Here is a 27,269-nt window from a genome sequence, read left to right as displayed (position 1 = left end):
TGTCCCTCTCTCCTCTCCTCCCCCTTACTGTCCCTCTCTCCTCTCCTCTGTCTTACTGTCCCTTTCTCCTCTCCTCTGTCTTACTGTCCCTCTCTCCTCTCCTCCCCCTTACTGTCCCTCTCTCCTCTCCTCTGTCTTACTGTCCCTTTCTCCTCTCCTCTGTCTTACTGTCCCTCTCTCCTCTCCTCCCCCTTACTGTCCCTTTCTCCTCTCCTCTGTCTTACTGTCCCTCTCTCCTCTCCTCTGTCTTACTGTCCCTTTCTCCTCTCCTCTGTCTTACTGTCCCTCTCTCCTCTCCCCCCTTACTGTCCCTCTCTCCTCTCCTCTGTCTTACTGTCCCTTTCTCCTCTCCTCCCCCTTACTGTCCCTCTCTCCTCTCCCCCCCCTTACTGTGCCTCTCTCCTCTCCTCCCCCTTACTGTCCCTCTCTCCTCTCCTCCCCCTTACTGTCCCTCTCTCCTCTCCTCCCCCTTACTGTCCCTCTCTCCTCTCCTCCCCCTTACTGTCCCTCTCTCAGGGTTGGGGGAGTAACGGATTACATGTAAGGGATTGTAAAAAACAGTAACTGTAATCCATTATATTACCAGCTAAAATATTGTAATCAGATTACAGATACTTTTGAAAAACTAGATGATTACTTCAAGGATTACTTACAAATCTAAATGTGTATTTAAACCCAATAATGGTTGAATTCAAGAAGTTTAAGTTGCCTATCAATAATTGTTTTGGACAGCCAGTGAAAAATGTGCTCCTGCAACAGCTGCATAATGCAGATCCCAGCCTATGGAATGAAAGTGAGGCTTTTATTGCTCAATATAATACATGCTGAGAAAAAATCCATAGGCCTAATGGACACATGTTCAAACTTGCACACTTTGGATAGACTTAATGGGGGAAGTCTGTTGTTGCCACATCCATTGTTGACGTATAAATCATATATATTAATGTAAAGATATAATTTAATCTAATTATTATATGTAGTAGAAAGTGATTGGTCAGAAGAAGCCTACATAACCAACCCATAAAGTAAAATTTAACATCCATATATGGCCAGCTATGAAAACTTTAACATTGATTTATCTTGCAATAGATGTTGTTCAATTGGTAACATACATTTTTGTTTTCTTCTAACGCCCCTTAAAGGGAAAGTAATCTAAAAGTAACTGAATGTAATCAGATCACATTACTGAGTTTGGGTAATCCAAAAGTTACATTACTAATTACAATTATGGAAAGTTAACTAGTAACTGTAACGGATTACATTTAGAAAGTAATCTACCCAACCGTGCCCTCACTCCTCTTCTCCCCCTCACTGTCCCTCTCCTCTATCAGATAATGTGTGTGTATACGTAATGTATAATTCTCTCCTTTCCTGTCCCCTGTCATATAGATTCTACGTATCTGTACGAGGTACACTCCGGACCAGGACACCATGACGTTCTCAGACGGACTGACCCTTAACCGGACCCAGATGCACAACGCAGGCTTCGGCCCGCTCACCGACCTGGTGTTCACCTTCGCCCACCAGCTGCTGCCCATGGAGATGGACGACACAGAGACAGGCCTGCTCAGCGCCATCTGCCTCATCTCTGGAGGTACACCTTCTTCACTTTCTTTGAAGGTTGCATATATTCATTAAGCATCTGTCATTAGTGTCATTAGTGTTGAATATTATGTCAGAAGAGATGGAATGTCTAAATAAAAGTCTGAATTTTGTGACACAGAGACAGACAGGGCACCACAGTTGGGTGTACATACTCAGCGGGCACCAGACTGTGGGGCAAGGAGAGAGACGGGGCTGGGCAAGGAGAGAGACGAGGCTGGGCAAGGAGAGAAACGGGGTTGGCAAGGAGAGAGACGGGAGGAGAGAGACGGGGCTGGGCAAGGAGAGAGACGGGCTGGGCAAGGAGAGAGACGGGGCTGGGCAAGGAGAGAGAAGGGGCTGGGCAAGGAGAGAGACGGGGCTGGGCAAGGAGAGAGATGGGGGAGAGAGACGGGGCTGGTCAAGGAGAGAGACGGGCTGGGCAAGGAGAGAGACGGGGCTGGGCAAGGAGAGAGACGAGGTTGGGCAAGGAGAGAGACGGGGCTGGGCAAGGAGAGAGACGGTGCTGGGCAAGGAGAGAGACGGGGCTGGGCAAGGAGAGAGACGGGAGGAGAGAGACGGGGCTGGGCAAGGAGAGAGACGGGCTGGGCAAGGAGAGAGACAGGGCTGGGCAAGGAGAGAGACTGGGTTGCGCAAGGAGAGAGACGAGGTTGGGCAAGGAGAGACGGGCTGGGCAAGGAGAGAGACGGGGTTGGGCAAGGAGAGAGACGGTGCTGGGCAAGGAGAGAGACGGGGCTGGGCAGGGGAGAGACGGGCTGGGCAAGGAGAGAGACGGGGCTGGGCAAGGAGAGAGACAGGGCTGGGCAAGGAGAGAGATGGGCTGGCAAGGAGAGAGACGGGGCTGGACAAGGAGAGAGACGGGGCTGGGCAAGGAGAGAGATGGGGGGAGAGAGACGGGGCTGCGCAAGGAGAGAGACGAGGTTGGGCAAGGAGAGACGGGCTGGGCAAGGAGAGAGACGGGGTTGGGCAAGGAGAGAGACGGTGCTGGGCAAGGAGAGAGACGGGGCTGGGCAGGGGAGAGACGGGCTAGGCAAGGAGAGAGACGGGGCTGGCCAAGGAGAGAGACGGGGCTGGGCAAGGAGAGAGACGGGGCTGGGCAAGGAGAGAGATGGGCTGGCAAGGAGAGAGACGGGGCTGGGCAAGGAGAGAGACGGTGCTGGGCAAGGAGAGAGACGGGGCTGGGCAAGGAGAGAGACGGGAGGAGAGAGACGGGGCTGGGCAAGGAGAGAGATGGGGCTGGGCAAGGAGAGAGACGGGGCTGGGCAAGGAGAGAGACGGGGCTGGGCAAGGAGAGAGACGGAGCTGGGCATGGAGAGAGACGGAGCTGGGCAAGGAGAGAGACGGGGTTGGGCAAGGAGGGAGACGAGGTTGGGCAAGGAGAGAGACGGGGCTGGGCAAGGAGAGAGACGGGAGGAGAGAGACGGGGCTGGGCAAGTAGAGACGGGCTGGGCAAGGAGAGAGACGGGGTTGGGCAAGGAGAGAGACGGTGCTGGGCAAGGAGAGAGACGGGGCTGGGCAGGGGAGAGACGGGCTGGGCAAGGAGAGAGACGGGGCTGGGCAAGGAGAGAGATGGGCTGGGCAAGGAGAGAGACGGGGCTGGACAAGGAGAGAGACGGGGCTGGGCAAGGAGAGAGACGGGCTGGGCAAGGAGAGAGACGGGGTTGGGCAAGGAGAGACCCACCCACTCTGACACACGCTCCTCCCAAGGCAGCTAACCACCAAGAACAACTGTTCCCCGGCACCGATGACGTGGATGTGGATTAATGCAGCCCCCCCGCACCTCTCTGAATCAGAGGGGTTGGGTTGAATGTGGAAGACGCATTTTCAGTTGTACAACTGACTAGGTATCCCCCTTTCGCCCTGCTCTTACTCTGAAGTTTCCATTCCAATGTGTGAATCCCCAGAGCCTTGACATATATTACATGCTGCTGCATAATCCACAGAGGAAATAACTAAACACTCTGTGACTCTGTGACTGGGAGGCAGGCCTCCGTTCCCACAGCAGGAGCTGGTTCTTTCAACACACACTGACCACTTATGGATTGAATTGGTACTGAAAGCATTCCAAGCGACAATGTGAAAAATAGAAGGTGATAAGAATATCATAAAGGGCTACTGTCTCTTGAGAACTGAGCGGTTTATAAAACAGAGGTGTTGGTGGATTGTATATATGTTTCCTAAACAATAAACCCTTTTAATGTTCAATGGAAACCGTTGAAGTTGGATTACTTCTGAGTTAGATTTCAGACTCCCTCGTTTCTAGACATGTACAGCACATCTCCTTTAATGCCAACTGTAGCAGAGTGCAGGCTGATGGTCTGGTAAAGGCCTAGCGTTTCCCTACTGTATGACTCTGGGATGTGTCTTTCTAACTCATTGGTCCTACATAGTCTATGTACAAAGACGATGCTTCATGAATTTGAAATTGATCTGTGTGACTCTCTCTCACTCACTATCTCTCTCACTCAATCTGTCTCTCTTGCTCTCACTCTCTCACTCACTATCTCTCTCACTCAATCTGTCTCTCTCACTCTCTCGCTCTCACTCACTATCTCTCCCACTCAATCTGTCTCTTGCTCTCACTCTCTCGCTCTCACTCACTATCTCTCTCACTCAATCTGTCTCTTGCTTGCACTCTCTCGCTCTCACTCACTATCTCTCTCACTCAATCTGTCTCTCTTGCTCTCACTCTCTCACTCACTATCTCTCTCACTCAATCTGTCTCTCTCACTCTCTCGCTCTCACTCACTATCTCTCCCACTCAATCTGTCTCTTGCTCTCACTCTCTCGCTCTCACTCACTATCTCTCTCACTCAATCTGTCTCTTGCTTGCACTCTCTCGCTCTCACTCAATCTGTCTCTCTCGCTCTCACTCTCTCGCTCTCACTCACTATCTCTCTCACTCAATCTGTCTCTCTCGCTCTCACTCACTATCTCTCTCACTCAATCTGTCTCTCTCGCTCTCACTCACTATCTCTCTCACTCAATCTGTCTCTCTCGCTCTCACTCTCTCACTCTCACTCACTATCTCTCTCACTCAATCTGTCTCTCTCGCTCTCACTCACTATCTCTCTCACTCAATCTGTCTCTCTCGCTCTCACTCACTATCTCTCTCACTCAATCTGTCTCTCTCACTCACTATCTCTCTCACTCAATCTGTTTCTCTCGCTCTCTCTCACTATCTCTCTCACTCAATCTGTTGCTCTCACTCACTATCTCTCTCTCACTCAATCTGTCTCTCTCTCAGACCGGCAGGACCTGGAGGAGCCCTCTAAGGTAGACCAGCTCCAGGAGCCTCTACTGGAAGCTCTGAAGATCTACGTGAGGAAGAGGAGGCCCAGCAAGCCACACATGTTCCCCAAGACCCTGATGAAGATCACTGACCTCCGCAGCATCAGCGCCAAAGGTACAGACATCACAGAGACGAATATACTAATAAAACTGAGTAGAAAGGAACTATAGATTCAATGGCAGTTCAGTAGGAAAACTTTGTACACTAATGGCCTATAACATCATTTTGCATTACGTTGGTTTTGCAATATGTCCTTTCCTCTCCCTCCAGGTGCAGAGCGGGTCATCTCGCTGAAGATGGAGATCCCTGGGTCCATGCCTCCTCTGATCCAGGAGATGCTGGAGAACTCAGAGGGCCAAGACGGCCAGAGCAGCACCGAGGGCGAGGACGGAAGCAGCCCCAAGAAGGGAATCCCTAATGGGGGTAAACCCTGCCCTGTGTCCCCTGACCCTGACCCAGATGCTTCAGACAGCGACGGGCCCACAGCGGCCCCCAAGGAGGAGGAGGAAGAGGACCCCTAGGTCCCCGTTGGAACTCAGGGGCCTCTCAGACTGACACTCTCTCTCTCGCTGACATTCCTTTGCAAAAAAAAAACACACAAAAAATGAAAATAGGTAAACCGCACGGTGTACCAGGCATAGTGGACCCCCCTCCTTCTCTCCTCTCCTCAGGCCGTTGGTCCCTTAATGAACCACCACCACCTTTGCTTGTTCTTATGTTATCCTTTACGTTTGTTTTTTCCTTCTCTCTATTTATGACTTTATTTTCCCTTAAAAAAATGACAACACTAAAACCTAAAAGGACCAGTGGTTGGTTTGTGTATAATTCTACATTTATTGAGCTCTTATTTTGGCCTTGTGTCTTGGGGACTAGGGTGTGATTGGTCGAGTTGGGTTTGACCTCGCCCGGCCACGCCCACTTACTTGTTGTACACAAAGGTCATAGGTCATCCTCCTCAGGTCTCCTGTATAAATTCATCCCTGCATGATGGACTCGACAAGTTTAATAAGTAGTTTTAATCTCTCCCTCTCTGTCTCTCTGTCTCTCTCTCTCACTCTCTCTCTCTCTCTCTCTCTCTCTCGGTCTCTGTCTCCCTCTCTGTCTCTCTTTGTCTCTCTCCCTCTACTGTCTCTCTCTCTGTCTCTCTCTCTCTCTCTCTCTCTCGCTCTCTGTCTCTGTCTCTCCCTGTCTCTCTCCCTCTATCTCTCTCTGTCTCTCTGTCTCTCTCTCTCTCTCTCTGTCTCTCTCTGTCTCTCTCCCTCCCTCTATCTCTCTCTGTCTCTCTGTCTCTCTCTGTCTCTCTCTCTGTCTCTCTCCCTCTATCTCTCTCTGTCTCTCTCTCTCTGTCTCTCTCCCTCTACTGTCTTTCTCCCTCTCTCTCTCTGTCTCTCACTCTGTCTCATATTATTGGAATACATTGTATATACCATTGTTAGAAATCTGTCTGTTTCTATGATGAATTTTGTGGTGCTTTTTCCATTGTCTTAAATATTATTGTTTGATGCGAAACAGTACATACATGACAAAGTTCAAAGGGGGCTAAAATGTAAAAGTCCTTTACAAAAACATTCATATAGACTGTTCTTGCATATAGACAGTATGGAAGACTAATACTTTATATTTGTTCCTCTATTTAAAGCTGTTTTTTGTTTTGTCTTTTATAACTCATTATGTTGACGTCTCCATCAGTTTACATTACATCACCATAAAGCCAGAGTGCTAGAGGCTTGTCTCCCCTGTCAGTGGCTGCATCTCTTCAGCCGCTTTCTCAGACTGTCGAGGCCATAGATATACAATGACTAGATTGAATCTAGATAAACTATTACCAGATTGGATCTGTCTATCATAGATAACAGACTGTAATTTAATGTACAGGCTTCTGAGGTTAAAAGGATTCTGAGATTTTATCATTAAATGACATTCCCAGAGAGAAACCAAGCAGTCTTTACAAGCGACATCTCTGGGGAAGGATAAGGGTTAAGCGACTCTCTTTGACAAAGACTTTCCTTAACCCAAGCTTGTGCCACTGAGAAATGTAGATTTTTTTATTTTTATGAATTTGGTTATACATTTGAAGTTTCCTTGCAATTCTCTTGAACATTCTCCACAATCTGTGCAGTGAAATGCATTGTTATTACAGTGTTAAAATGTAAATGACTTCTCTTCTCTGATTCAATCTAGTAATTGTGCATTAATGGCTGTCAGCAACTACAAGCGTCTGCGCAACACAAAATGCACATTGCGTTCTGGGCCAGGATTACAAAGGAGTCCTGTAGGCCCAGAATCACTACCTGCCCCTTCTTACATACTTGCATTCATAAGTGTCTTGTTTTGGAAGGAAACCACGGGGACATTGCAATCGTTAAAATACATATTCATGACCTAACCGCTCGGCCGGGAAGATTGTACACTAGACTCTAACTGTTCATTCTTAGTTCTAGTCCTACAGAGTGACTGACCGTTGCCTTGCTCCTCCACAAGTCCTGTGCATAACTACAGTGATGCAAAGGAGATTCTTTACATGACCCTTAACCCCTGAGACGTGCAGTAATTATAGATAGACAAGCTCGGGTAGCGTTCATTTGGGTTGCAACATCACAGAATGTTTGGATATAAATATATTATGTAAACATGCACTTCTCTATCATGTAGAATAGGGAATCATGTCAGCTCTAAAACAAAAATATATTTTCCTGAACGTTGCATCTCCTGAACCCAACCCTGCTTTGTGTTTTGGACGGCAGATCCACTTGACAGCACTTTTTCTCAGGGATGAGGAATGATGTCCCATATCGGCCACCGCCACAACAGCCTTTCTGATCTTCTAAATATATTCTTAGTAAAGCTGGTTTTCTTTAGAGCCTAAGGGCTAGATTTAGTCCATAGCACTGAAGATCTGCGGTATACCGCAATTAAAATGTAAAGGCAATGTTCCCATCTTTCGCGGAGACTGCATTCACAGTATACACTGCATATGTCTGCTCAATCGGAAATTACACTGTTCTTCAGCTCTACGGATTGGATCTAACTCTAAATCACAGAAACAAATTTGGACACTATTTATAAAGTTAATACCCTAGAATCCACACTGAATATTGCTCTGTTCGTTTCACTGTTGTGAAGTGAAACAGAGTGATATTCAGTGGAAGCCAGGCTATAGACAATATAATTTATTCAGATGTTGACCAGTTACTCAACTAGCACGAAGGCAATACTTCTCATAGTACTTATTTAAAACTTGAACGTGAATTATATGTAGCCGACATAATGTTAAGGGTGATAGTAATAAACAGTTTTCTTTATCATTCTTAAGGGTAATAATAATTTGGCATAAACTGTTATGGGTGATTATTGAGTCACTCATCTCAGAGGTATAAAGAGTTTTTTTTATTCTGAATAGAGGCAAACATTTTACCACAAGGGAACAGAGGACCACTGTAGTTAGTCAGCTAGAAGGTTGGGGTCAATTCTTGTTGGATTATTTCAGTTTGCTTCCTGAATAGACTCAATTGATATGGAATTGACCCCAACCCTGGCTAGAACCTTTCAGAACCATCTCACACACAACCATCTCCTCTCCTCCATATCAACACCACATGTAATACATACATAAAACAAAACTGTCTCCGTTGTTTCATGTTTGAATGTGAATACGCCATCCAGGCTTTACATAGGAATGATATGCAGTGTTAAAGGAATATTTACTTTAAAGCAGCGTTTTGTCAAATTCATTTCATCTCATTGTATGTATGACAAAAAATGAAATGCTCTCTTTCCCTCTAAGGGAGAGAGGGATGTAGTAGGGTAAAACAATCCTGGTGGCTCATCACAAGAGCAGTGTGGGTGAATCTCAATAGTCTTCCCTACATTCCTCTCCCTTGATGCCGCGCCTCCTTCTCAAAACACATTGGAGGAAAGGGTGCAGAACCTCAGACCTTCTACAATGTGTGTTGTTGAGGTGAGGAATCGAGGATGTGATGAATCACGGAAAGACTTCTGACATTTACCCTGAGTGTCTTTGAAGTTGGAAAACTTATTTCACAGCTGAAGAATGTCTACATCCATCTCCCTAGTGACCTGAGCGCCACCTACAGGCACCAGGTGACACGGCAGGGAACTCAATCCATTTCCACAATGCTGAATTTACATTGGTTTCTGTTGAATGTTGTACCGATGTAACTGTTAATATTTACTACTATCTCACTGCAGCCTTGTTCATGTATTAGATGGTGTGTGTGGTGTGCTTTATGTCTCAACTAATGGCAGCTTTAGGCTATCTGACCTCTCAGAGCTTCATCTCATAGCCAGCCCCTCTTGGGTAGCAGCTGCTCACCCCCACATCATTTAGGACCAAATGGTCTCAGTACCTGAGCATGGATTCACAATAGGGTTGCAAAATTCCAGAAACCTTCCCCAAATTCCTTTTTTTGGTGGGCGAGGGGAGGATCATGGTCAGAGGATTTTCGTAATCAAGAGGGAATAAGCTAAAGGAATTTCCAACGTGGAATTCTTCAATTTGTGAAAAGTTTCCATAATTTCAAAACCCTAGTTACCCCGATGTCAATCGCTGATCAAACAACAGAGCTGCTTTCCCCTCTTCAGTTGGAATGCCAAGCAGCTGTCACTAAATCAATCAACTGACAGAAATGTGTTTAAGTCAATAAACGGAATAAGATCAATACATGTACCGAAAGGGGGCAACGTACTGAACATTGCAGATAGAAATAGACTGAATAGATCTGGCACAACGAGTCCATACTCTACAAGTCAGTGGTGTCTGTTCTATGCAACGTATTTCTATATGCATGTTCCACCGCTGTGCCCTACATTATCCAACTATCCAGTAGAAGCATGACTGTGAACCTCAAAAAAATGTATCTTCGAAAGCAACTTTGTTGTTATGCCTGGTGGGAAGAGAAAGCAGGACGTCCTCATAGGGAGCTTTACAGTGAGCTCCTATCTTCGTTTTCAATATTGTCTGTTTGTATATTAACAATGCTTTATATGTTCATATACTGTTTAACTTTACCATGAAATGCCCTGGCAAAGTAATAAAAATATATTTATTTTAAAATACATAACGTGTGAACGTGTTATAACCCGAATATTTAGATTTACTGTAACCTCGAAGCCTTGAATAGTGTGTGTGTGTGTGTGTGTGTGTGTGTGTGTGTGTGTGTGTGTGTGTGTGTGAGAGAGAGAGAGAGAGAATTGTGTTCCTACAGTTCTGCTCTGCAGGAAATAGAGTGAAGTTAATTAAGAAAATCTTACAGAAAACCCAACAGCCTGAGAATAATTTACATTTCATTGTTTACTTCCAAGTTCATGTTCAAAAAGGTACATAGTCTCTTCTTTACTTTTTAAACAGTTAAAATGTGCTGAAGCACCGCGTTCCTAACTTCTAAAAGCTGTTTAGGACAAATACAGAACATTTCCATGGTAATAATAATAATTTAAAAAACAAAATGGTTTTGTATGTATAATAAAAAGTGTAAAACACCTACACAGTAGAAAGCATTAAACGTCACCATTGAAATTAAAGGGGGGGTGTACAAAAGTCTGTGGGACACAGCACAGGGGTATTTCAAACCAGCGTGTGTCTGGTCCTGGTTGAATACTTCAAAACTAAATTCTTCCTTCTTACGTTGAAATAATCACATGATATTTAAACATGACTGGATATTTATACAACCACTGCCTAGACCTATCCCACCTCTCAGATGATTTCTTCTAGAAAGTCAAGGAAGGATGCACGTTAAAATTACTCAAGCGATGTGTGTGCAAATGGCTGTTCAAATTGTTTAAAAACCCATCCTTCCTGATTTCATCAAGGTGACCACAGATCATAATTGATTGGATAGGTGACAGCATGGGGTACCAACCAATGAAGATCTGTGATTACTTCAAGGGAGGTAGAAAGCATTGGAACAGAGCCTGTGTGGGAGGGATTCCATGGTCTAGTCGAACATGTCGTACTGATCGTCGTCTGACCCTGACGCTGACTCAGCAAAGTACTTCACTTCCTTCTTGGCCCTGCTTCTGCACAGTCGGTCTCGGGATGCCGTGCCGGATTGGCTGAAACGGTTGGAGTCTACATCATCATCATCTGACATGGGGGGTGGGGTCACGGCTGCTTTCTTTGACAGTTTCTACACAGGGAGAAGACGAGAAGACTAAGTATCTTGTTGTATGGTCTTCGTTTTTTAGTATCTTCTTATATCCCATTTGATTCAATGACACACATACACTTTCTTACCCTACTGGTAGGGGCTTTGGGTGTTTTCCCAGGAGTCTTCTTGGGACTGAAATCATCCTCTTCAGATTCAGACTGCTTCCTCTTCCTCCCTCCACCTTTACCTACACAGGTAAGGAAAAACACATCCAGGTTACACTCGGTTCATAACCAGGTTACACTCGGTTCATACCCAGGTTACACTCGGTTCATACCCAGGTTACACTCGGTTCATACCCAGGTTACACTCGGTTCATACCCAGGTTACACTCGGTTCATACCCTTTTATAGTCAGTTTACACTTGTCAATATTTTATATTCATAGAGAAATAGAGTGTAAGCTTACTGACTCCACTGGTCATTGTGAGGTAAGCCTGTACCTTTGAGTGGTGTTGCAGGCTTCTTGGAGCCGGTATCTGAGTCGGAGTCCCAAACGGACGTGTCTAACTTCTGTTTTGGTGGCTCTTTGGGTACTGGTGCTTTCCTGGGTTTGGGAGCTGCATCCGAAGGCTTCTTCACTGCTGTGGGTAACAGAGATCAATAATAACAGGGATCTCAGCAAGACACCATGGTTGTGTCTAAAAAGGCACCCTATTCCCTATATAGTGCCCTACTATAGACCAGAGCCCTATTCCCTATATAGTGCACTACTATAGACCAGAGCCCTATTCCCTATATAGTGCACTACTATAGACCAGAGCCCTATTCCCTATATAGTGCACTACTATAGACCAGAGCCCTATTCCCTATATAGTGCTCTACTATAGACCAGAGCCCTATTCCCTATATAGTGCCCTACTATAGACCAGAGCCCTATTCCCTATATAGTGCCCTACTATAGACCAGAGCCCTATTCCCTATATAGTGCACTACTATAGACCAGAGCCCTATTCCCTATATAGTGCACTACTATAGACCAGAGCCCTATTCCCTATATAGTGCACTACTATAGACCAGAGCCCTATTCCCTATATAGTGCACTACTATAGACCAGAGCCCTATTCCCTATATAGTGCACTACTATAGACCAGAGCCCTATTCCTATATAGTGCACTACTATAGACCAGAGCCCTATTCCCTATATAGTGCTCTACTATAGACCAGAGCCCTATTCCCTATATAGTGCCCTACTATAGACCAGAGCCCTATTCCCTATATAGTGCCCTACTATAGACCAGAGCCCTATTCCCTATATAGTGCACTACTATAGACCAGAGCCCTATTCCCTATATAGTGCACTACTATAGACCAGAGCCCTATTCCCTATATAGTGCACTACTATAGACCAGAGCCCTATTCCCTATATAGTGCACTACTATAGACCAGAGCCCTATTCCCTATATAGTGCACTACTATAGACCAGAGCCCTATTCCCTATATAGTGCACTACTATAGACCAGAGCCCTATTCCCTATATAGTGCTCTACTATAGACCAGAGCCCTATTCCCTATATAGTGCCCTACTATAGACCAGAGCCCTATTCCTATATAGTGCCCTACTATAGACCAGAGCCCTATTCCTATATAGTGCACTACTATAGACCAGAGCCCTATTCCCTATATAGTGCACTACTATAGACCAGAGCCCTATTCCCTATATAGTGCACTACTATAGACCAGAGCCCTATTCCCTATATAGTGCACTACTATAGACCAGAGCCCTATTCCCTATATAGTGCACTACTATAGACCAGAGCCCTATTCCCTATATAGTGCCCTACTATAGACCAGAGCCCTATTCCCTATATAGTGCACTACTATAGACCAGAGCCCTATTCCCTATATAGTGCACTTTATTCAGCAGCAGCAACATTATCCGTATCTTTTTAACCCCCCTTGGTAGTAATATTTGTAGGAGGGATTCCTGGCATATCTGGCATTACTCATCTCATATGTATATACTGTATTCTGTACTATTCTACTGTATCTCTGTCCGTTCCGCTCTGACATCGCTCGTCCATATGTATATAGTCTTCATTCATTCCTACTTAGATTTGTGTGTATTGGGTATATGTTGTGTAATTTGTTAGATATTACTTGTTAGATATTACTGCACTGTCGGAGTTGGAAGCACAAGCATTTTGCTACACCAGCAATAACATCTGCTAATCACTTGTAGGTGACCAATAAAATGTGATTTGATTTGAGATTTGCATTAGTGTTCCCTCTAGCGGCAGATGTGGGTGTTACCAGTCAGAAATTGTAATGTAATAGCGGTCATACAAGATCATACGAATTGGATGTCGAAAGTATCATACGTGTTGGAAGGACATATAGTATTATACGTATTGCTCTGAGACCAGGCTGCTTGTTGTGTCAATGTCAAAGGAAAGGATCATTTTTCCTATAATGTCATGAGAATTAGGTTAAGGTTAGGAAAAAGGTCAGGGGAAAGGTTAGCTAAAATGCTAGTTGTCTCCAACGCGACTCGAACACACAACCTCTTGATCGCGGTATACGCCCACCCATCCTCCCTGACCAACCTCCCTATTGTTCTGCCTTAAGTAAGCAGACCATTATTTAATTTGAAACGTAAGAAGTACTTAATGAAGGTACACAAATGTACGTCTGTTTAATGTGGCCAGGCTGTAGATACATATTTTGCTCTGTGTGTTACCTTTCTTAGCTGGGACAGGTTTGTCAAAGGCAGAGCTGCTGGAGTATGAGAAGGCCTTGTCATCCCTGTCACTGTCCAACTTCAGATCATCTGGAAGAGAAGAGAAACTGACATTAACCCTCAGATGAACGCAGGGACTAGGAGCTTATTTATAGACAAAGTCCTTTTTCATAGACAAACACACAAGACTGGAAATAAAAACAAGAAATATACATATTTTATTATTATTATTATATTATTACATCTAACCTTTTACTAAAGAAAGTACAAGACAAGACAAACATGCTGACCTTGCTGTGTGAACTCACCACTGTCATTGCTCTTTTCAGAGGAGCAGGCTGATTTGGAGGAGGAGAATATACTCTCTGGTTCCTTCTTCTTCTTTGCTGGTGAGACGGTGGTGGTGGTCTGTTTGGGCGATGGGAAGATATCTTCATCATCATTGCTGTGGTCATTGTATCGGTCTTTAGTTTCGGAGGAGGCCGTGAAGTCATCTTTGCAGGGCCTGGCTGGCGAGGATGCAGCATCATCATCATCATCCTCTTCCTCTCCTCCATCCTCTTCCTCACTGAAGTCAAATGTGTACTTGGGCTTGGCCGCTGAGGAACAGAGAAAGTTCATTATAAATGTGGGTGTGTTTTGAATCACTTGTTGTAGTTTGATCGATTTGTTATGATTTCTGAAAGGCAGCATGTCCTAAAAGCCCACTACTAGTGATAAGGAAGAGCTACAGAGTTCATAGTGTGAGTCAAATCAGTGTTTTGAGAGCTGAGAACCGTAGCGTAACCTCTCCTATTGCATATGGATTGCGTCACGCTGCTGTCAGACTTCAGGCTCATCAAGCCAGGGAGAACCAGACTTTCAGACTTTCAAAGAGCTGATGGAGTTTCAAGTTATAGTCACCCCAGGTGACAGACAGCAGTGTGTAGAATGACAATGAGGCAAAACTATTATGTTAGAATTAGCAAGGCCAGAGAGTTGTCTGACCACGTGACCTGCAAAGGGAAAAGATCACGGCCATTACATTGCTTCCTAACCAAGGAACATGAATTGAGGAGTGAACTGGGGTAGACAGGATATCCATCAACACGTGGAGGACAAATGGAATTAAATAAAAAAGCGTTTTTATTGCAAAAAGTAGAACCACCACGTTTCGGCTTAAGAATGAGGCTTTTAAACATTTCAAAATGGCCTCAAGGACCAATCACAAAGAATATGCAATTAAAAACATAAGATTGGTTGGTTTTTCTTCAACTGTTTTAACCAATCGACTACGTGAATGGACCAGAAAAAAACTCTAGGCCCAGATAATCTCTCGTAGACAGATAAACATAACTGGTACAGTACAATCTGTCGTGAAGGAATGGGACGAGCAGCAGTAGTTTCAGTGTTTCAGGGTTTTTCATTACTGGTGTCATTACTGGCATCTTTCCAATTTCGGAAGGGGAGGTGACATTCAAAGTCAGAGAGAGAGCTACTCGTTCCGGTTCTGTTCCTCATTCTAGCATCTCTTCAGCTCTTCTCTTTACAGGTATAGACCCAGAACTTAAATCGAGCAGCTGACCAATTACGCAAGACTTTAGTTCTGGGTTAACTGAGATTAGGGCCCAGTTGACTACTGTGATCAGGAAAAATGCCTTTCCCTAGTTCTAACAGGACAGTGAACACGAAGAAAACACCCTAAACCACAGTGAAAAAGGAAGCTACTGTCTGAACTTATCCAACACAAACCACTCTGTTTTAATGGTGTGTCCTAATGAACACAACCCTGTAGGTAAGTGGTTACCTGAGGCCCGTTGTGACTTGGTGTCTCGGGGGATGACCACAGGTTCACTGTCCTCCAGGTCGCTCTCTGATTTGGACTCGTCCTCTGACCAGGGGTTACGCTTCTTCACCTTCTTACCAGATGATCCTTTGGGTGTGGGGGGTTTCCTGGCTCTGGGAGTACCTGATATAGAGAACATTTATTCATTCAGATTTCAGGTCTTTTATTTAGTAGCCATGAAGTGTGATTAAAGTAAATGAGCGCCAAAGTTTCCTCTAGTAGTAGAACTTCTGACTCCCAACTACAAATTGCCCCAAGAGGAAGGGATACAATCCTTGGGTCTACCACCTACCTGTCTATCCCTCTCATATGTCTCCCCTTCTCCCCCAATTCATGACTGAACCCCAATAAGATAAGACACATGAAAGGAGAATGGAACATCTGCTGACCTGGCTCCTTCTTCTCCTGTTTGACCCGGGGGGCCTTGGGCTTGGCTGGGGCTGGTGTATTAGAGGAGGAGTTGAGGGAGTTCTCCCCTGTTCCCCCGTCTGACCCCAGCACTCCCATCTCATCATCAAACTCCAGCTTCATCACCAGGTCCGCATCACCCTGAGAGGCCAACACACACACACACACACACACACACACACACACACACACACACACACACACACACACACACACACACACACACACACACACACACACACACACACACACACACACACACACACACACACACACACACACACACAGAGACAGAGAGACCAATGCAAACAATGATGAGCTATGATGGAGGAATACAGTTGATCTAGGCTCATACGGCACTGGGTATAAATCATCAACGTCAATGGTTGGAATTGTCTGGAAACACTACAGACTGGACCGTTAATAATGAAGCATAGAGAGGATTCATCTTAAATATGACATGTTATACCTTCTTCTTCTTGGTCATCTTCTTGGAGGCGTCAGTCTTCATGGCCTGTGTGATGGTGGGTACGACCCTGCGGCCGTACAGCGAGGGCAGCGTCTCCTCCAGGTGGAGTTTCTTCACCTTGGGTTTGCCCACCTTGCCCTTCACCAGCTTGGTGCCTCTACCTGCACTCATGTCTGCCTGCTCCTGGGCCTCAATTTTCTGTCACATGCACAGGGAGAGAACACACCACAGTCACTTTTTGTAAATGGTCGAAGTCACTTGTATTGAGGTGACGGTTTATAGTGAAAGGAGATAAAAGCCAAACATATAAGAATAGATCTGCCGCCTGTAAAGCCTGGAGAAAGAAACCTGGAGATTTACCCACTTCTCCCCAACAAAAGCAGTCTGGCACAAGTAGGCATAAATGATTGTAGTCCCTTCTTAAGCAGTGACTTAGATGAGTGACTCAGAAGAGTGACAGATGCGTGACTCTGCTGCACATAGTGCTGGTACCACTCACATCCAGTTCTTCAATGAAGACGGCCAGGTCCTCCTTCCACAGATCCTCAGGAGACTTCCTCTGCAGCTCATTCAACTCTCCTTTCTGTTGAACAACACACACTCAGTTGATAAAAGACATGGTGCTAGTAACACAGAGCGTGTGGGTTCTTTTCCCTCTGCGATCACACACAACCGTTCAAAGAGACACTCAGCCCCTGACTACTTGTGTAATGATGCTGCAAATGAATAGCCCTTTGGGGACGATAAAGATCTATTGAATAGAATTGCAAGTCTTTGACAGGCAGGTGTCTACACCCTTCCTCTCTGAGTCTGTACCTTGATGTCTCTCTGTCGGAGCAGCTCGTCCACCTTCTCCTTGGACAGGCACCACAGAGGCATGTTGAGGATGTAGTTGAAGTTTGGTCCCGACAATGACACAGAGTCCACAGAGCCGTCACTGTCATTACCATCACGATCATCCTCCTCCAGAGCCTATAGAGAGACCAGGAAGATGTCCAATCAGAATACAGGGTGTTGAAGCGTCAAGTGGTCTCAGCCAGTCACAGGGCTGAATGGTGGACAGTGGCAGGATGATAACAGTACCTTTTCCTGTGCTTTGGTCCATGCTGCCACAGGGTCCGAATCAAAGCCTTTCTGCACCAGCATCCTGATCAGATCCCTCTTAGACTTGTTCTCTATAGACAAACAACATTAATATAGCAGTACTCTAGTACCAAATTGCCAATTGAAATAAATATTGAGGCAGAGACAGAGGGAGAGACAGAGGGAGAGACAGAGGGAGAGACAGAGGGAGAGACAGAGGGAGAGACAGAGGGAGAGACAGAGGGAGAGACAGAGGGAGAGACAGAGGCAGAGACAGAGGGAGAGACAGAGGGAGAGACAGAGGGAGAGACAGAGGGAGAGGGAGAGACAGAGGGAGAGACAGAGGGAGAGACAGAGGGAGAGACAGAGGGAGAGACAGAGGGAGAGGGAGAGTCCTCTCCCTCTCCCTCTGGGATGCAGTTAAAATTCTCACCGATTGTGATCTTTCCTTCGATCTTCTCCAGGACAAATCGTGCCTGATTGGACAGTTTGGAAGCCTCCGCCCCCAGGCTCCCCACTAACCAATCCTTCCTCAGCTTGTAGTAGTGCAACCGCAGCTCAAAGAACTCCTTGAGAATGTCCTGGACCGAGTCATACCTCTTCAGACAGCCCATGTGGTCAAACAACACCTGAGGGGAGAACAACTACTTTAGATAGTTCTCCTTTCCAAAACAGGTGAAAAACCATGAAACACCTCAAAATGTTTTTCCCTTTTTAGATGATAGACTCATTCCAAAGAATCCTATCATCCAGACAGATGTGATTCCGCTAATAGGAGTTCTCTGTATATACACAAAACAGAGCACTTCATCCAAAGAGCTGTGTATAATGAATAAACAGTGGGAGTCAATACATCTATAAGTTCAACTCAAATACAGGGTCGTATTCATTAGGGAAACTGTTTTGCTACGGATAACGAAACCAAGGCGTTTATTATTGAACAGGCTCAGGTAGTTTCTCCCTGTTTCAGTCCGTTTTCTTCTGTTTGGTGCCTCGTGAATAGAACCCAGATTTGAGGAGTGGTACTAACCATGGAGTTGCAGGTGAGGCTGGACTGTAGCTTGAAGACTTTGTGTAGTCCAGCAGCCTCTGCCTGGGCCAGCTTCTCCTCTGACATGCGAACTACAAACTTGACGGTTTGGTCCGTGTGGTACTCCTTATAGTCATTAATCAGAGCTGGAGTCTTCTCTGTCCCCTGGAGCATGGGCTCTAGTACTGACTCCTTGTAGGCCTGGAGGGAGAGAGGGAGAGGAGTGAGAGAGAGAGAGAGGGTGAGGGGAGGGAGGGAGAGAGGGAGGAGAGGGAGAGAGGGAGGGGAGTGAGAGAGAGGAGAGAGGGAGGGGAGGGAGAGAGGGAGGGAGGGGAGTGAGAGAGAGGAGAGAGGGAGGGGAAGGAGAGAGGGAGGGGAGTGAGAGAGAGAGGGAGGGGAGGGAGAGAGGGAGTGGAGTGAGAGAGGGGGAGGGGAGGGAGAGAGAGAGGAGAGAGGGAGGGGAGAGGAGAGAGGGAGAGGAGGGAGAGGGAGAGAGGGAGGGGAGAGGAGAGGGGAGGGAGGAGAGAGGGAGAGGGAGGAGAGTGAGAGAGGGAGAGAAAGAGGGGCAGGAGGAGAGAGAACAGAGTCCATTACAAGAACTAACTAAACACAACATTACAGCATAGAAACAAAGGTTCAACATCTCCTTCACTCCTTCCGTCAAAGCAGCTAGATGACCAGAAGTGTTGGACAGGTGTGATATATCCTGTCCTTAGTGTACCTGTGTCCAGGTGTGATATATCCTGTCCTTAGCAATAGTGTACCTGTGTCCAGGTGCGAACGGGCAGCTCAGTGATCTCAATGGTGTTCTTGTCCAGGACAGAGATCTCTCCACTGACCATGTACTGGTTCTGACCCAACTCATGGATCACCCCTTTAAAGTTCTTATAGCTGGGCAGCTGGAAAAGGAGAGACGTAGGAATATTCAGTCAGCCGTCATTATGATAGCTGACTTACTTATAACATGATTTACACAAATCTTGATTTTCGTTCCCAGCAGTGGACTCCAGCCTGCTGAACTTCTGGATGACCGCAGACACAGAAAGTTGGTGGTTTATCCAGTTCTATCAAAAATGTTTTAAAATCCCAAATGACAATTGACTTAGCTAAAGGTTTTAATGTATAATGGTATCAATCTACAAAAATATTAATCGGAGTTGATATGCTTTAAGCAATAAAATCCTAAAACCAAATGGACTATAGCGCTGGTTGTGGGTCCACAATAAATTTCCCCCCGGGGACAATAAAGTTGATCTTATCTTATGTAATGAAATACGTTTGAACGTTGTAAATGTTCACCATGGGCAGGGGGTCCTGCATGTTGAGCATGCGGTACAGGTTGTTGACTATCTCTCTGTGGTCGTAGTTGGGGATCTTGCAGGCCCAGCCCGTCCCGATGCCCTCGGCCCCGTTCACCAGCACCAAAGGGAGGATGGGGATGTACCACTCTGGCTCCACCTTCTGGTTGTCATCATTCAGGAACTTCAGCAGGCTGGAGTCCACCGCTGGGAACAACATCTTGGCCAGAGGACTGAGAAAGTGACATTACTTCATAATAAATACATTTTTAAAGCATTTTGAGTTTTAATGTGTTTTATGAAAGGTGATGTATAAACAAAGTTTACCTGAAATACATCATTAACCTTTTTTAATTTTTAAAAAAATCAAGCAGGTATGACTGTACTTCAGGATGACACAAAGGCCCATAAAAATCATACAACAAGTAGACCAATCAAATAGCTAGCACAATTCTGTTTTGACCCTGGGGGGCATTACCTGAGCATGGTGAAGATGTAACGAGGGCTGGCAGCATCCTTGCCCCCGTTGATGCGGGTACCAAATTGACCCAGCGGCTGCAGGATGTTCACATTGTTGCTGCCCACAAAGTTCTGGGCCAAGTTCACGATCGTCATCAACAGGGATTGCTGATCACACACATACAGAGGCACACGTGTCAAAACAGTGTTGTTGTGGGAAACACAAAGTCTCTTCAGACAGTATTGATTTAAAGTGGAAGACAGCTCTCTAAGTATATTTCATCAGTGGTGTAAAGTACTTATGTAAATATACTTTAAAGTACTACTTATATAGTTTTTGGGGGTATCTGTACTTTACTATTAATATATTTTGACAACTTTTACTTCACTACATTCCTAAAGAACATCATGTACTTTTTACACCATACATTTTCCCTGCCACTTAAAAGTACTTGTTACATTTAGAATTTTTAGCAGGAGAGGAAAAGGGTCCAATTCACACAATTATCAAGAGAAAATCCCTCATCATCCCTACTGCCTCCAATTATTAATGTCTGACTGTTGGAGCGTGCCCATGGCTTTCCGTAAATTAAATAAAAAACAAGAAAATGGTGCCATCTGGTGTAATATAAGGAATTTTAAATCATTTGTACTTTAAATCTTACTTTTGATACTTAAGTATATTTTAGCAATTACATTTACTTTTGATACTTAAGTATATTTCAAACCAAATACTTTTAAATGTTTACTCAAGTAGTATTTTACTGGGTCACTCACTTTTATTTGAGTCATTTTCTATTAAGGTATCTTTACTTCAAGTATGACAATTGGGTACTTTTCCACCACTGTATTTCCTTTAGCTAAGAAAGTATATTTCCTATAGCTCAGTAAGTATATTTCCTATAGCTCAGTAAGTATATTTCCTATAGCTCAGTAAGTATATTTCCTATAGCTCAGTAAGTATATTTCCTATAGCTCAGTAAGTATATTTCCTATAGCTCAGTAAGTATATTTCCTATAGCTCAGTAAGTATATTTCCTATAGCTCAGTAAGTATATTTCCTATAGCTCAGTAAGTATATTTCCTATAGCTCAGTAAGTATATTTCCTATAGCTCAGTAAGTATATTTCCTATAGCTCAGTAAGTATATTTCCTATAGCTCAGTAAGTATATTTCCTATAGCTCAATAAGTATATTTCCTATAGCTCAATAAGTATATTTCCTATAGCTCAGTAAGTATATGTCATATACGTAGCTCAGTAAGTATATTTCCTATAGCTCAGTAAGTATATTTCCTATAGCTCAGTAAGTATATTTCCTATAGCTCAGTAAGTATATTTCCTATAGCTCAATAAGTATATTTCCTATAGCTCAATAAGTATATTTCCTATAGCTCAGTAAGTATATGTCATATACGTAGCTCAGTAAGTATATTTCATATAGCTCAGTAAGTATTTTTCATATAGCTCAGTAAGTATATTTCATATACGTAGCTCAGTAAGTATATTTCATATACGTAGCTCAGTAAGTATTTTTCATATAGCTCAGTAAGTATTCTTCATATAGCTCAGTAAGTATTCTTCATATAGCTCAGTAAGTATTTTTCATATAGCTCAGTAAGTATTTTTCATATAGCTCAGTAAGTATTTTTCATATAGCTCAGTAAGTTTACGGACCTCTCCGTGATGGTAGGCAGACATCTCTGCTACTGAACCAGCCAGCTGAGCCACCTTCACCTCCCTCTTATCATTCCTCTTCATACAGGTGAACAGCACTTTTCTCTGGCCTGGCTTCAGTCCTACACACATACACACATGACATCATCAAAAGAGGACCACACCACACACATCTCTTCAAAAGGGGATCACAAGTGGACCGCATGAGGAGTAGGTGTTGCAACAAACAGCTAATGGGGATTGAAATAAATGATACACGTCATCAATGGGGGACCACTATACACAAACAATTATTCAAGAGGAAGGTGAAGAACTCTGTTAAAAACAAGTTTCGAGGCTTCTCAGTTCCCTTATGAAACTTCAAAGCCATTTGACAACAAACACAACAACAAAAGCTACAAGAGTGTCCAGGGAGATAGTCTAGTGGATCGATTCATACATACCGTCCACCAAGGATGGGATGGATCTCTCATTGTCGGAGTTGGAGAAGAGGATGAGTTCTTTGTTGATGAAGTCATTGTAGGAGAGGTGTTTCGCCTGCGTGCCGTACAGGTATTGCTGCATGGGGACAATAAAAGGATGAAACGTAAAGTGACTTTAATCAGGGCTATGATGTTGTTATGTCTTATCAGTGCCACAAGGGAGAGCGGTGTCTACTTTGCATCAGCGACCGACAGCAAACAGAGTCATTTACAAAACGGTGTTCCGTGCAGGTATTGCTGTAGGATGAAATAGAAATAAACAGATTGAAGCAGCGCTCTGATGATGTCACCGGTGTTAGACATGGTTCTGATGGGATTCACAAGGGGAAAGCAGCTGCTACTTTACATCAGTGATAGACAGTAGAGAATTTTCAGGAAATATTTCCATTTCAATGCTTAGGATATTTGGGTAACACAGGCTGAACACAAATCCTCAGAGGCGTGTGAATCTGAGCCAGCTAAAGACTCTAAACAAGCTGTGATACATCATGGTCCAAGTAACTCCCATGGTGTAGAGATCCCTCTATGAAAACACAAACATCTGAACAGTCTACACTCTTCCTTTAATCAAACTCCAATATCAAAATGTCTCTCATTGGGTGCATCTCAATAGTCTGTTGCTTCCTCTCCTTGTCTCCTTTCCTTCATCTGCACTGATGTGAATGATCTGGACAGTCTCTCACAGTGCAGATGGAACCTAGATGTTTCAGTGAAGCACACTTGTGTGATGAGTAACCGTTGCAGAGACCTGAAGATTTACGCAATAGGAGGTATGCAAAACTTCTTGTACTGGCTGTATTTCTACCTACTTGAATGGTGAATATCTCAGATACACATGAACATGAAATGACACCGGGAATTGATAGAACATCACTCAGAGATGCACAAATACAATATAACACAAAAAAAGTGGATACATCTTTTGTTTATTAAGCTAAGCGGGCTAACAGTCTTCTGACATGCAGGAGACGCGGATTTGAACCCAGTCGGTCACACAGTCAGTCCCACTCACCTCTGGCAGGCCGTGCATCCTCCTCTGTCTCCTGTCCTCCATGAAGTTAGTGAGCCACTCCTTCCTGTCGTCAGTCTTCTTCTTACTGAACGCCTAGAGACAGGCAGCAATGGATAGATCACTGTTCGTGTCAGTCAAACAAAATCACTGTCAGTCCTCTCTCCATTTGCCAAGGATCTCTCAAGCAGAGCACTGACAAATCACAAAGTCAAAACAAAGTCTCAGGTGTGAGTTGATAGAAGGATTGAAGAAAGCACTAAGTGTGTGCACAGCAATCCTAGCTTGAGGAATATATTTTCTAAAATGTTTTAGCCATTTTAGAATTGATTTTCTAACTTTTCTAGACATTTGTTCTGTACATTTACTGAAACCGTGTTCAGAAGACCAAGACAGGGAAAAGGAGAGAGAGTGGTATACATGTTAAACCCACCAGTGTGATGGCAGCATCGTCCTCTGTCCCAGCGTATCTAAACATGATCCGGTGTTTCTCCATGTCTGCAAAGTACTCCTTGGCCTCCTTGCTTGTGCTGGTACCCAAACCTGGAACACAAGCAATCAAACACTCAAACTCTTTTCACAGTACCGTGGCAACCCAAACTGTGCTGGCTGGCTAAAATATTATTTTCCCACATTGTCCTTTCCAGCATGCTCCAGCAACTATGGTGGATGTATATTCAGGCCAGTACAGTAGAGTTTGGCTCGATTTGCCTCAGTAGTGTGAAACAGAATAGCTTCTAACAATAATGGTTAGTTTGGAGGATTATCCACATGTGATGAACAAACCTTTGTAGTACTTTATATGCCAGGTTTTAAAGTTGACTGTCTGTTTCTTCCATTCGTCAAACTCTGGAATACTGTAGAAAGCATGCTCCTGTTTATTCTTGTTCACCTGCAGGAAAGAGTTCAAAGCAGCATTACAACCATGCTTGCTAGTTTTAAGCCAATCTAAATGTTGTTTGTGTTTTATAACAGTTTAAAGTTAATTGCCATAAGCTGAAATTAGAGGTCACGGCTGTGTCATGTAGTCCTTGTCCTATGATGGAGGTTTCAGCCGGTGTAGATGTGCAAACACTGAAGAGTTCAAGCCCAGGGTAAGTGATAGGGAGAAAATTGGGACTGGCTGTACCAATGTATGAATCTTACTTTGACTGTATAGAATGTGTGTAATAGCCCAGAACCCCTGCTATTACTAGTGTGAGTCTTACCTTAACGATGGGCGTGATGAACTCCTCCAGGAAGGTGTGTTTGAGCAGGGATGGCCAGTTGTGATGGAAGAAGTTGATGAGCAAACCCTTGATATGGGAGCCATCCTGATCCTGTCAGCAGATCATTAACACAAACACACACTATTAGTATGGATTGTTATGACCCAAGGGTGCATCCAAAAGGATAGCCTATTCCATATGTAGTGCATTACTTTTGGTGCATTACACCATACTATATAGGGAATATCATGCCATTTCAGAGTAGCCTTAGAGTGTAACTTCCAACAAAACAAGGCTTTGAACATGCATACTGTATGAAAGATGCTTTACGCTCATTGTTGTTACAATTATTGATAATGAAAATCCCAAGACATGGGTCAATTATAGACGTCAGTCGTTGGTGGTATTGATTAAGTGTTAGAACCTGATCGGTCATGATCATGATCTTTCCGTAGCGTAGGGATCTCAAAGACTCTGGGTCGTCGTAGCTCTTCTTGTACTGCAGACCCACGATCTTGATGATGTTGTTGATCTCTGCGTTCTCCATGATCTGGTGGGAAAGAGATGGATTGTGTCAGTGTTTCCCCAAACATAATATAGGCAGGGTGGGCCACCCTCGCTCTGGTGAAGTTTGGCTGAATGGTTATTGCCCCACATTTGGGAAATAATTTATGTATATCCCTTCAGTAATTATCTCTTTACAAGATAACTTATTATTGTGGTGTATGTCTGATAGCTGCTTGAATCATTTAGATTGTTATCACCCATACACCTCTCCCAGACCAACCTAACGGCTCTCTACTCTCTCACCTGTTTGTGTGTGGCCTCTCGTACATTCAGGATCTTTCCTCTTAGTGGGAAGACACCATAGCGATCACGCCCGATGACGCCGAGCCCGGAGACGGCCAGGGACTTGGCTGAGTCTCCCTCAGTCAGGATCAGAGTGCATTCAGACGAGTGTTTACCACCTGGGGTGAAGAAGACAGAAGTAAAACGTGCAGTTCAGTGAGTGTTTAAACAGTGTTTTTTTGTGTGTGTGTTTTTTGATATATATATATATATATATATATATATATATATATATATATATATATTATTTTTTTATATATATTTTTTTACATCCAAAACATACAATATACTTGCAGTGAAGCCGCTCAACAACTACATCACACCAGTCATCCAACAGACCCCCATTCAACAACTACATCACACCAGTCATCCAACAGACCCCCATTCACAGCGACACACAGAAGCATCCAGGGTCAATGCCCTGCTCAAGGGCACGTCAACAGATCTCCCACCAGGCCAAAAAAAGACAGGGACGCAAACCCTCCAAGATCCCCCCACAGTTCCACATAGCTGTCCCTCCACCACACGAGACCCCTCCCACAGCCCCCTGACCCCCAAGAAAAAAGAAAAGTCAATCATAAACAAGAAAATTAATTCCACCCCCCCCCCAATGCACCAACAACCAATAAAATGTAAAAATGATAAAAAGAAAACAACAACGCTGAAAAAAAATACCTAAAGACATCAAGGACAACTAAAATCATAACAGCAAGTCCAACTGTATATGTTTGAGTGTATGTCTGGCACTATTTACATGTGTGTGTGTGTCCGTGTTGGAGTGTATTTGAATGAGAGTGTGTGTATATGCATGTGTACAAACACCTGCACGGCATCAGCCTCAAAAAACACTGCCTCTCAGTGTCTCACTCTCAGTCTCAGTGTCATTCAAACATACTTTTTATTATGTTGTATTTTTTATACTTTTATATTTATATCATTCTATCTCCCGTCCAGAAAAACCACTCCCACTTGTCTCCAATTCCACATCCCAACCCTCAGCCCATCCCACCTATCTCTGCTGGCTACTCTCTTCGGATTTCTAAGCAACATACAACATACCCTTTAAAAGTTTGGGGGTCACTTAGAAATGTCCTTATTTTTGAAAGATTTTTTTTTTTTTGTCCATTAAAATAACATCAAATTGATCAGAAATACAGTGTAGACATTAGTAATTTACAATATTAACATTGTAGCTGGAAACGGCAGATTTTTCATGGAATATCTACATAGGCGTACAGCGGCCCATTATCAGCAACCATCACCCCTGTGTTCAAATGGCACGTTGTTTTAGCTAATCCAAGTTTGTCATTTTAAAAGGCTAATTGATCATTAGAAAACCCTTTGCAATTATGTAAGCACAGCTAAAAACTGTTGTCCTGTTAAAGAAGCAATAAAACTGGCCTTCTTAAGACTAGTTGAGTATCTGGAGCATCAGCATTTGTGGGTTCGTTTACAGGCTCAAAATGGCCAGAAACAAAGAACTTTCTCCTGAAACTCATCAGTCTAATTCTTGTTCTGAGAAATGAAGGCTATTCCATGCGAGAAATTGCCAAGAAACTGAAGATCTCATACAACGCTATGTACTACTCCCTTCACAGAACAGCTCAAACCAGAATAGAAAGAGGAGTGGGAGGCCCCAGTGCACAACTGAGCAAAAAGACAAGTACATTAAAGTGTCTAGTTTGAGAAACAGACGCCTCACAAGTCCTCAACCGGCAGCATCATTAAAT

The 27,269-nt window shown here is 44.3% G+C and overlaps 2 protein-coding genes across 8 annotated transcripts in view; one reads left to right on the top strand and one right to left on the bottom strand.

The window, feature by feature from the left end:
• LOC118398027 (retinoic acid receptor beta-like) overlaps window positions 1-10,077 on the top strand; it is a 265,638-nt gene extending 255,561 nt beyond the window's left edge. For both annotated transcript variants that reach the window (XM_052470144.1, XM_052470145.1), the window contains 3 exons: window positions 1,390-1,594; window positions 4,850-5,008; window positions 5,165-10,077. In XM_052470144.1, coding sequence (XP_052326104.1) covers window positions 1,390-1,594; window positions 4,850-5,008; window positions 5,165-5,415 — 615 coding nt within the window. In that variant the 3' untranslated portion in view covers window positions 5,416-10,077. The remainder of the gene's footprint in view (window positions 1-1,389; window positions 1,595-4,849; window positions 5,009-5,164) is intronic.
• A 110-nt stretch (window positions 10,078-10,187) lies between these two features.
• The window catches only part of LOC118397662 (DNA topoisomerase 2-beta), a 39,282-nt gene continuing 22,200 nt past the window's right edge, over window positions 10,188-27,269 (bottom strand). For 4 of the 6 annotated variants that reach the window (XM_052470137.1, XM_052470139.1, XM_052470142.1 and 1 more), the window contains 24 exons: window positions 25,501-25,658; window positions 25,115-25,240; window positions 24,691-24,801; window positions 24,269-24,374; window positions 23,916-24,025; window positions 23,486-23,578; window positions 22,435-22,549; window positions 21,992-22,113; window positions 20,335-20,483; window positions 19,858-20,089; window positions 19,323-19,457; window positions 18,559-18,759; window positions 17,962-18,157; window positions 17,529-17,620; window positions 17,262-17,417; window positions 16,945-17,028; window positions 16,446-16,643; window positions 15,958-16,117; window positions 15,530-15,691; window positions 14,052-14,342; window positions 13,744-13,833; window positions 11,507-11,647; window positions 11,151-11,251; window positions 10,188-11,043 (listed from right to left, as the gene is read on the bottom strand). In XM_052470137.1, the coding sequence (XP_052326097.1) occupies window positions 10,852-11,043; window positions 11,151-11,251; window positions 11,507-11,647; window positions 13,744-13,833; window positions 14,052-14,342; window positions 15,530-15,691; window positions 15,958-16,117; window positions 16,446-16,643; window positions 16,945-17,028; window positions 17,262-17,417; window positions 17,529-17,620; window positions 17,962-18,157; window positions 18,559-18,759; window positions 19,323-19,457; window positions 19,858-20,089; window positions 20,335-20,483; window positions 21,992-22,113; window positions 22,435-22,549; window positions 23,486-23,578; window positions 23,916-24,025; window positions 24,269-24,374; window positions 24,691-24,801; window positions 25,115-25,240; window positions 25,501-25,658 (3,521 nt within the window). In that variant the 3' untranslated portion in view covers window positions 10,188-10,851. Of the gene's footprint in view, window positions 11,044-11,140; window positions 11,252-11,506; window positions 11,648-13,743; window positions 13,834-14,051; window positions 14,343-15,529; window positions 15,692-15,957; window positions 16,118-16,445; window positions 16,644-16,944; window positions 17,029-17,261; window positions 17,418-17,528; window positions 17,621-17,961; window positions 18,158-18,558; window positions 18,760-19,322; window positions 19,458-19,857; window positions 20,090-20,334; window positions 20,484-21,991; window positions 22,114-22,434; window positions 22,550-23,485; window positions 23,579-23,915; window positions 24,026-24,268; window positions 24,375-24,690; window positions 24,802-25,114; window positions 25,241-25,500; window positions 25,659-27,269 lie in introns of all 6 variants that reach the window. The other 2 variants (XM_052470138.1, XM_052470140.1) reach the window with 2 other exon arrangements.

Source organism: Oncorhynchus keta, chromosome 19 (genome assembly GCF_023373465.1).
Source record: "Oncorhynchus keta strain PuntledgeMale-10-30-2019 chromosome 19, Oket_V2, whole genome shotgun sequence".
Taxonomy (NCBI): domain Eukaryota; kingdom Metazoa; phylum Chordata; class Actinopteri; order Salmoniformes; family Salmonidae; genus Oncorhynchus; species Oncorhynchus keta.
The sequence above is the reverse complement of the archived record's forward strand: the minus strand, read 5'-3'. Positions and strand labels throughout refer to the sequence as shown.